The sequence below is a fragment of the Rhineura floridana genome, chromosome 11 (genome assembly GCF_030035675.1).
Source record: "Rhineura floridana isolate rRhiFlo1 chromosome 11, rRhiFlo1.hap2, whole genome shotgun sequence".
NCBI lineage: Eukaryota > Metazoa > Chordata > Lepidosauria > Squamata > Rhineuridae > Rhineura > Rhineura floridana.
Genome location: NC_084490.1, coordinates 7,278,227 through 7,288,860, shown reverse-complemented (window position 1 = coordinate 7,288,860; position 10,634 = coordinate 7,278,227). Strand labels below are relative to the sequence as shown.

Below are 10,634 nucleotides of genomic sequence, written 5' to 3'. Positions count from 1 at the left end.
GAAGTACTTTATGAAGCACATACTTAGACTGTGGAGTTCACTCCTGCAAGAGGCAATAAAGACACCAACTTGCATGCCTTTAAATTCATGGAGAATAAGGTTATCTGTGGCTGTTCTCCATGATGGCTATGCATTGCCTCCATGATCAGAGATAGCATGCTTTTGAATAAAAGGTTATGGAAACCACAGGAAGGGAGAATGGTCTTCCACTTATGTCCTTCTTGTGGACTTCCCATAATGGGTATTTGGTTGACCACTGTGAGGCCACAATGGTGGACTAGATGGGCCAGCAGACTCTTCTTATGTTCTTATGATAAGAATCCCAGCTATTCCTCAGGCCACCTTTGCCTCTGGACCTCTCCACCACTGTCATGCATCCTCCAGAAGATTCCTCACAAGTGTATGCAGCCCTTAGACTAAGAATGCACCACTTGGCCATGCCAACATGGAATGCATCCCTTGGATGCACCTCCAGAAGATTCCCCGTGAAAGATTGTAACCCTGGACTTAGACCACATCCAAATGTCTCTATACAGATATATTTTTTTCAAGTGTGATCCATTGAACGCTCTTTTAAACCTCCCTGTGATCTGAAATCCTGTCTTACATATCTACAACAAAGAATAAAAGCATGTCTACATGCCCATGGAGTTTGGGGGAAAGTTTTGTGTGCCTGCCCTGCCCTATCCCCAGTTTTAAGGCTTTGTGTGGTTAAATGAATGCCTTAATGGATCTCATATGTTTCACTTAGCCAGCACTTGTCGCTAAATGGCTTCTCTTCCCTCAGGCAATTTGGGAGGAGTGTGAGCTTTGATTACATGTGTTTTGATAATGAACCACTCTCGGTCTGTAATACTTTGTGAGGGGTTGTTTTTTTTTGAATTTTTGTTTTAATTCATGTTCATGTGTTCTATTTGATTCATGTGTACCACCATTGGCTTCTATAAAATGAAGGACAGTCTAGGAATACAAAAAAAAGAGAGAAAGAAATGAATAAGACACAATTCAATTTTATTTTAATTTTATTTAGTTTAATTTAAAGCTGCAAATAAAGGGAAAGAGCTGAAAGCTGTAGCAATGCTGTATGCACCAAGGCTCAGTGCAAAAACAATACTTTTGTCCAAACAAATTGCCAGCATGATATACTAAAGGTTGTGATCCAGGCCTTGGATGGATTTAGGATTATTTGATTTTCCTAATTTCATGCCTTTATAATTTGTGTTCATATTCGGTGTTCACCTGAATGTTAAAGGACACCTAGACTGCTTTCACACTGCACTTTATTCTGTTATTCTGATTATTTCTTACCTGGTAATTTGTGCATTATATTTGATCTTTCATACGAAGCACAAGCTAGCTCCAAGATTCTAGGGGAATGTAGTGGAAGTTTAGCACTAATTTCCATGATAAATGATACCAGAAATAATCCATTAGCAAGGCTGGGAACCCGGAGGATCGCAGAAGTTTTTCGCTAGCTGCAGCCACTCATGTGACAGGCATCCCAGCATGCAGTGTGTTCCTGCCCTTTAGTTGCATGGGGGGGTTGCCTGATGAAAGTTGTGCAGGTATTCCAGCAGCATTTCCCACACACACACCTGTCTTGATACAAATAAAACAATTCAAAATGTCAGATCCTAAAGGGAAAGGGCTTGCATGGTGACAGGATGAGATCTTAGACCTCCTACACAGTGGTGAATAGTGTGCATGGGTGAGGGATGAAAATAAGCTGTGTGAAAGACAGTTGCGCAAAATGCCGGTATATCGGCTGAAAAAGCTGCTGTTCCTTAACACAACAGGTACTGCAGTGTGAAAGGGATTTTAAAATTGGAACAGAAGAGCTACCTTTTTAACCCATTAAATTAATGCAATCAGCCCCATGTGTGAAAGCAGCCACAATCTATGACCTTCCTAATGTTGTCTGGGGAAGGTCTGCATATGATTTCTACTTGTACACACTTGAACGCAAGTAGAACTCTCTATGAGATTGGGGATTTGTAGCTGATCACAAGCTGAATATGTGCAAACAGTGCAATCTGGCTGCAAAAAAGGCAAATGCTATATTAGGCTGCATTAACAGAAGTATAGCTTCCAAATCACATGAAGTATTAGTTCTCTTCTGTTCAGCATTGATTAGGCCTCATCTTGAGTACTGCGTCTAGTTCTTGACACCACACTAAAAAGAAGGATACAGACAAACTGGAACTGGTTCAGAGGAGGGCAACAAGGATGATCAGGGGACTGGAACTAAAGCCCTATGAGAAGAGATTGAAAGAACTGGGCATGTTAGCCTTGAGAAGAGAAGACTGAGGGGAAATATGATAGCACTCTTCAAGTACTCAAAAGGTTGTCATACAGAGGAGGCCCCGGATCTCTTCTCGATCATCCCAGAGTGCAAGACATGGAATAATGGGGTCATCTTACAAGAAGCCAGATCCCAGCTGAACATCAGAAAAAATGTCAGAAATGTTAGGATAACCACATTCCAACAAGGGCATGATCACTCCAATAATCCATGCAACAGGGCTTATGAGTGGAGTGAGCTGGGGAGAGGTCTATGGAGTGTTCCAACAACTGGAGGGCCATCTTTGTCCCTTGAGTCTAAGGTTCCCAACCCCTGCTGTACAGTCCTCACAGACTATTGATCCTGCTATGCCAATTACCCTTTGGCCCCAGTCATTCCACCACAGTGCATTATGGAATCTCTTTGATTGTCTGAAAGGTCTGTAGCGAAATGTGATCATATGTGGTAAAATATTAACTTTCAGTATTGCCCACCTAAACAATCAGATCTTCTGGACGAATTATAGTTTAAAAACAGGCACAGGGTGTTATTCTCCCACATTCACTTGGTAAATGCCATGACATCTGTATTTTTTCAAGATTATATTATTTATTTTATTTTATTTTTGTAAATTGTGGTGTCTCTTAATTGTTCTAACAAACTTAGAAAGCCAAAGTTGAATGTCAGAAATCAAGGCAAATTCTGCCTTTGAATAAAGTAACCACATTATTGCCTTATGAAAGAAGGGAAGGAAATGTATTATGGAATCTTGTTAGATGTCCCAAACAAACCTCATGACAAAGTCATTTCAGATATTTAACAGCACATCTCAATAACCAGCAATACCTTCCATCAAATGAATCAAAATTCACCACAATGTTCATCAGTAAATAATCATAACCTATAATTATAGATCTGATATCTGTCACTGTAATTAACAGCTGTGTCACTGAAGGAAAATTAGTCATCAGGCAATCGTAAGTTTTCATCTGCACAATCATTTTTTCCCCCAAAGTACATGCTGGGACATGAGATTCAAATGGAATGGAACATTAGATAGGGTAACATAAATTAACTAAAACTTTAGAGGCAATGTCCATATTTCCAGCACATAAGGAATATAAAAAGATACAATTATGCTCATTCATTCCCTCTCATAATTAGCTTCTCCTTTTTGTTCATGTTGGGCACCAACAGAATAATGTAACATTTGGGGAGAAAGATACAACCCAGTAACCCACTGCTGGAGGACAAAATAGAGAAGATCTCCACAGCCACCATGTATTTCCCTTTGGTGCTGAGGTATGTTGGAACAAATGACAACCAAACACTGCAGAACATCAACATGCTGAAGGTGATGAACTTGGCTTCATTGAAAGTGTCTGGCAACTTCCTGGCCAGGAAAGCCACAGTGAAGCTGATGATGGCTAGAAGTCCCATGTAGCCCAGGACAACATAAAACATGATGACAGACCCTTCGTTACATTCTAATATGATCTCTCCAGGTACCGACTGCATGTCAAAATGTGGGAATGGGGGAGAGGTTGCCAGCCATACCACACAGATGCCTACTTGAATGAAAGAGCAGGAAATAACAATGGTGTTGGACAGTCTTTTCCCCACCCACTTCCTCATGCTGGATCCTGGTTTGGTGGCCATGAAAGCAACAACCACAGTTATGGTTTTGGCCAACACGCAAGAAACCGCCACAGAGAAGATGATGCCAAAAGAAGATTGTCGGATAAAGCAGGTCACCTTTGTAGGTCTTCCGAGAAACAGCAAAGAACAGAGGAAACAGAGGAGGAGGGCAACAAGAAGAATGTAGCTGATGTCCCGGTTGTTGGCTTTGACTATGGGGGTATCTCTGTGCTTGATAAAAACTCCAAGCACAAAAGCTGTGGTGAGTGACAAAGAAACAGAAACTGATACAAAACTGATCCCTAAAGATTCTTCATAAGACAAAACATTTATAACTTTGGTTACACAATTATCTCTTTTGTGGTTTGGATATTGATCTTCTGGACATTTGAAGCATTCATCCATGTCTAGAAGAAAAGAAAAAGGAGCTATAACAATGTCACTGCAAATGTTCTTTGAAACAAGTTTTTACAACTTTTTTCCATATTTGACTTTCATTGTCGGAGTTGCTGACCATTCTGACTTCTACCCACTGGTATCATGTAAGGACATAAAAAATATCTTGCTGGGCAAATCCCTATTTAGTCCAAGAACCTCCTCTCATAATGGCCAATCAGATGCCTATGTGGAACCCACAAGATGAATATGTGTTTGTAAAAAGTAACAAAAAGAGGGGGACATTTTTATTCCTTAATTTGGACCATTTCAAGAAGGCCTCTTTGTCTACTTGCAGCAGCACAGTGAGAATAAGTCAAAATCTGCACACAGCCATCTCCAGATGCATCATGGGCTGATGGAAATCAGTGTTATCTTTTCCTCGTATGTGAGACAGCCATATTTTATAGGTACTGGAGATATAATGATTGTAGAAACTGGAAGTATATGATGTGAGAAAGAAACAATATGATTCTGACTCATTTGACTGAACACAAAAGTCCTATCCTATGGTGGGGACTACATGGAGCTAGCTGTCATTTGCAACCTGTGTTCATGGTTGCAGGGGGTACCCATGATTTCTATGATAAAATATGAAGTCCCGAAATGGGTAACATAGGAGGATAAAAATCAACACAGCACTTAACACCCTCTTGGCCCCATGGTCTTCAGTGAAGGGTTGCTTTTTGTATCCCACTGGCATGGTCTTAATTTCTGCCATTTCAGATCATTGGAAACCCAAGACCTCCATTGGCCTCAATAGGCAGTTAAACAACCTTCAGGTCTGAAAATGACCAGGGGTTTTGACATTTTTCTTCCTGAAGATTCACAAAAGCCGTTGAGTTTTTGCAAGTACTCCAGGAAAAAACCCACAATAATGCAAACATTGTTGAACCATAAATCTCCAAGGTCATGCATCACTGTTAACAAATGATGACATATAGGCCAGGTTATAGGCCAGGGTATAGGCCAGGGTAAAGAGGTGTGTGCTTAGCAAATGGTGAAGATGCTAGACACACTTCTGTTGGGAAAGAGTTCCACACTTTATTATTATTATTATTATTATTATTATTATTATTATTATTATTATTATTATTATTTAATTTATATCCTGCCCTTCCTCCCAGCAGGAGCCCAGGGCACCAAACAGAAGCGCTAAAAACATTTTAAAACATCATAAAAACTGTTCTTAAAATTCATTAAAACAGAACATTAAAGACATTTTAAAAAAATCTTTTAAAAGGGTTAAAAACATTATTAAAAACATATTAAAAAGCAATTCTAACACAGACGCAAACTGGGATATGTCTCAGCTTAAAAGGCTTGTTGAAAGAGGAGAGTCTTCAAAAGGCCCCCAAAAGATAGCAGAGATGGTGCCTGCCTAATATTTAAGGGGAGGGAATTCCACAGGGTAGGTGCCACCACACTAAAGGTCCGCTTCCTATGTTGTGCAGAATGGACCTCCTGATAAGATGGTATCTGCAGGAGGCCCTCACCTGCAGAGCGCAGTGATTGACTGGGTATATAAGGGGTAAGACAATCTTTTAGGTATCCTGGTCCCGAGCTGTATAGGGCTTTGTACACCAAAACTATAACCTTGAACTTTTCTGGAGGGTAAGAGATTTTATAAATATATAAATAACATTCCAGCCAGCAGCAAGCACTCCAGGAGGGCACAGGACGGGGGCAGTGAAGAGGAGTGGCCTGGTAAAAGGTATGTGGCATGTGGGTTTGAGTGTGCCTGGAATGGCATGCATGTTGAACAGTGAGGTTTGGAAGGGAGCCAATGTGCCCCCTAGACAAAGACGTTCCTCACACCAGTGTGGTCTGGGGAGAACCCTGAAGGCCAGATGGAAAGTCCTAGGTGGTCACAGGTAGCCCCTGATCCAGATCTATATTAACCAAGAATGCTGGAGTGTTTGATGCATGGCACCACCTACCTCTGTCGTCTGAAATCTTCCCTTCTGGGCATGGAGTACAATCGTAGCAGCAAAATTTCTCTCCTTCCTTTTTTCTCTTCTGATAACCAGGTGGACAAATGTCGCTGCATACAGAAATAGGGACCACCTATCCATACCAAAGATATTATTGAGTGGTTGATATTGTGCAGATATTGTTATTTGTTAGTAGTAGTATTTATTAATTTTTGAATAGCATTTTACAGTGTCTCAGTGTGATTTACAAGCATATTATTAAAATGGTTAAAATTAGCTTTACAAACCGTACAAAAACAATTGAAGGTACGTTTAAAAATAGTGCTAAGTTGATGAATTTAGCTTCTATGCCTGGGGCCAAATTTGCCTCTTCTCAGGACTTTCTATTTGGCCTTCATGACATTCCAGGCACACTCAACCACATGCCACACCCAGAGCTTGGAAAAGTTACTTTTTTGAACTACAACTCCCATCAGCCCAATCCAGTGGCCATGCTGGCTGGGGCTGATGGCAGTTGTAGTTTTAAAAAGTGACTTTTCTGAGCTCTGGCCACACCCCTTTCACCTTATTGAGACATAAGGACAAGATCCTCCATCCTGAAAATGGAGTAGCCTCTAAGAATGTCCTGGTATCTATACCTGGTTAAAAGTCCTGTGCCACACAATTATATCCTCTTGAATGATGAACTGTTTTCCTTCAGGAGCATCAGAATCCACCATTCCAACTTTTACTTTAAGGAAGGACTTGTTTGGGAAGAAGACAATGTTCATTATGTCAAATATGCCTATGAGTTCCCCATGATCATTAAATGACACCTTTTCTCCAGCTGAATTGTTAAATGAAATGCCTTGAAGAAATGGGTGGAGCTAGTGAGAAGGGACAAAGAAATAAATGGAAAACTTAGTGTGTTTTGCTAAACATTCCTTGCTACTACAGCTTTATGTACCTTGATCTAAACAACAGCTATCCTGACTATGTAGTAAATTATAGAAAATATAGTGGTAGAAGACCATCTAAAAAGTCAATCCATTTTAATAGGACACCTCTGAGTATGGCTTTTTCCACATTTTTCTCATACTCTTCTTACAGGATAAATGTGAATTCACAAAGTTTGTTAATGAAGAATGATTGGTTACAACTTCACTTCAAAGTAAGTTTGAACGTCTTATTTACTGGCACCCAAACCCTCTTCGTTATTCTAAAAGTGAGATTGCTCAATATATGGACAGATCTATGTGGACAGGTTTGCTAGCTCCACCTCTTCATCACTGTCTATGAGTTGGAATCCAAGTGTATTTGTGAAACACACTTCATTAGTATGTTCATCACTGCACCCCCCTGCTTGCATGATAAGCAAACACACTCTTGTTTCCATGCTCTGATCCCCAAGAAGCTTTGGAGCTATCTGGCATTAGCACAGGAAAGAATGAAGGTGTATAAGCACCACATTATGTGGCTGGTAATGCATCTGTGCACCTTTTTTCATGCATGGAAAAATTGATTGCGGTTTCACCTTGTACAGTCTACTTCTCGGCAATCAATCCATTTAATTGTGATGACGTTACCTGCCAAGGATGAAGGTCTTGAAGTTCAAGTCTTTCATCACCCACCATTGTTCTGAGTTTGGCCCTAGACAAGTCCATGGAATGCAAAGCATGTGCTGCTGCATTGACAGCATTATAGATACTGTAGCTGTGGCCACTCATGCTCATTTCAAAAGCAGATGTAGGAAGGCTCTCCAGCTTCTCCTTTCCAGTACATGGTCTTTTGTGATCCCATGATGTCTGGAGAACTGGAACTGAACACTGAAAAACATCCTCCCAGAAGACTTTGAGAAAACCATCTCCTTGTGTGGAGTAAGGATTTATGTTCTGAAGACATTTCTGGAAGCCTTCTGGCTCATTTGAGTGAATAGCAAACGAAATTGTGCCTTGGAATATTTCACAATTACATCTCCTTAACTTGCTATTTATTTCAAAATCTATCTGAGCTGTCATAATCCACACTTTCCCACTAAATGGGTTTTTGCTATATAAATATAGAAATAAACAGAGTAATGTATTCAACCACATAAAGGTCATAGCCTCACCATAGACTATCAAGGTTTTGGTTTTTGTATCCATGAAAAGTACATTCATATTCCTGGCTGCACTATCCAAATCATTACTGCCGGAATGCATATGGCCTTGGTTTGGGATTCTTTTTGTGAAGGCTGAACACATTCCACCTTGGGAAAGCAATAGCTCCAGGGCCTCCAAGAAATTGTCTCCACTGTCATCATCTACAGCAAGGACTCCAACCCATGTCCATCCAAAATGCTGCAGCAAATGGATAATCCCACGGTATTGTTGGGCTTCATTTGGGACCATGCGGTAAAAGGAAGGGAACTTTATTGTGTTCTTTCCTTCTGGGGCAAATGAGCCAAATGTGAGCTAAAGGAGAATGGACCGATATTTGAGAGTTGGGGTAAAAGGATTATCTGAGTGCATGAGTATACTGTATTTAGGTTATTTTATTTCAGGTAATTCAGCAAAAAAAGTATAGCACACTGCTGTTAACAAATTAATGAACATGAATCAAAATGTAAACAAAAACATTATCTATCTATCTATCTATCTATCTATCTATCTATCTATCTATCTATCTATCTATCTATCTATCTATCTATCTATCTATCTATCTATCTATCTATCTATCTATCTATCTATCTATCTATCTATCTATCTATCTAGACCTCTCTCTGACAGTACAGCATTAAACAAAAGGCCTGCATCTTTATGTGGGTGTGCTTCTGCAATATTTGGATGACTGCTATACTTTAAGAAATGTGAATAGATTTGAATTCAGATTTAAATTTCCAGATTGAAGTTAAATAATAACCCTTCTTGCTAAAAAATGGAATATAATGCAGTTACTGGGAAATACTCTTGGTGAAGATACAGTTTCTGTTAACTATCCCTGATTCTATCATGTACTCTCTTCTTCCAACGGGCTGGAAAATGTTCTCCATCTGGTTTTAGGTTTTAACTATACAGTCCTATACATGCCAACTCAGATATAAACCACATTGTGTTCAATGGGACATGCTCCCAGGAAAGTGCTAAGGATTACAGCCTTAAATACTCAATGAGGCTTGGTCAGTCTTACTTCCATCTCCTTCTGAGGTATAAAAACAATTCCAGCATGAGAATTCATGAAAATAAAATAAAAAATATGCATGTTATGATTTATTTTCTATATCACTTTTCTGGAATAAAAGTTAAATGTGCAGTTTTCAAAAATCTCCATAGCTGACTGTACAGATCTTACCTGTGGAATCTTGTAGACACTTGAGATGTCTGCTATGCAGGAAGAGATATCATAGGAAAGCCCCCCAATGAGTACTATGAGGTTTTTCTGGGAGCGACATTTGTAGTTTGGGATAAATCTATGTGATTTGAAGAGCTGATCCAGAGTGGTTTGGTAGGTCATCCTTGCATCATAGTAGCTGTCATAGATGTGGAATCCAAGTGTGACATTGGGCAAGATCCTGGGATTGTCATTGACAACATTTACAGCAAATGCCAAGGCATGAGCATGCTGGTAGGATTTTGTCACCACGCTGCAAAGAGAGAGACATATTATTTCAGTCACATGTTATCACAATATCAGCCCACTCAAGCTTTAAATAAGGCAATTGTAATGAACCAGGGGTGAGAGCCAGTGTGGTGTAGTTGTTAAGGTGTTGGACTATGACCTGGGAGACCAGGGTTTGAATCCCCACATAGCCAAGAAGCTCCCTTGGTGACCTTGGGCCAGTCACTGCCTCTCAGCCTCAGAGGGAGGCAATGGTAAACCCCCTCTGAATACCACTTACCATGAAAACCCTATTCGTAGGGTTGCCATAAGTCAAATCGACTTGAAGGCAGTACATTTAATGAACCAGGGCCAGAATCCCAGCATACAAAACAATACCCCCTTTTGTTAGAGGAAGGGAGCTATCGGGTCCAGCACAGGGGGGTGGGGGGGAAGACTCTAAAAATGTCAGCAATGCCAACCTAGGTGTGCTGAAGTTGGGACACTGCTTATGTGTGTCCTCTGAGAACACTACTTCTTGCATTGCAAAGTTTCCAAAATCCTTACACTGGAAAATGAAACGGCAGTTCCTTAGAAGGGTGTTGATTGAAGAGCAATTCAGGGAAAGATAAAATGATCTGAGAAGAAATCCCACCAACGAGGAGGTCCCCAGGTTGATACCACTGATGCGGAACAGGAATGGGATCATTAGTGAGACATTGTGTGGTATCTACTTTGGGCACCATGTGAGCCAAGAGAAGCAGCATCAACATGATAATCTGAGAGCACAT

The 10,634-nt window shown here is 40.3% G+C and overlaps 1 protein-coding gene across 1 annotated transcript; it reads right to left on the bottom strand.

Moving 5' to 3' along the window:
* Positions 1-3,421: 3,421 nt before the first annotated feature.
* LOC133366891 (vomeronasal type-2 receptor 26-like) lies at positions 3,422-10,634 on the bottom strand. Its single transcript, XM_061590432.1, has 5 exons — positions 10,411-10,634; positions 9,598-9,889; positions 6,927-7,154; positions 6,295-6,421; positions 3,422-4,326 (listed from the first exon to the last, which is right to left on the bottom strand). Exons 1-5 carry the CDS (start codon positions 10,632-10,634, stop codon positions 3,422-3,424), a joined length of 1,776 nt encoding a protein of 591 aa, XP_061446416.1.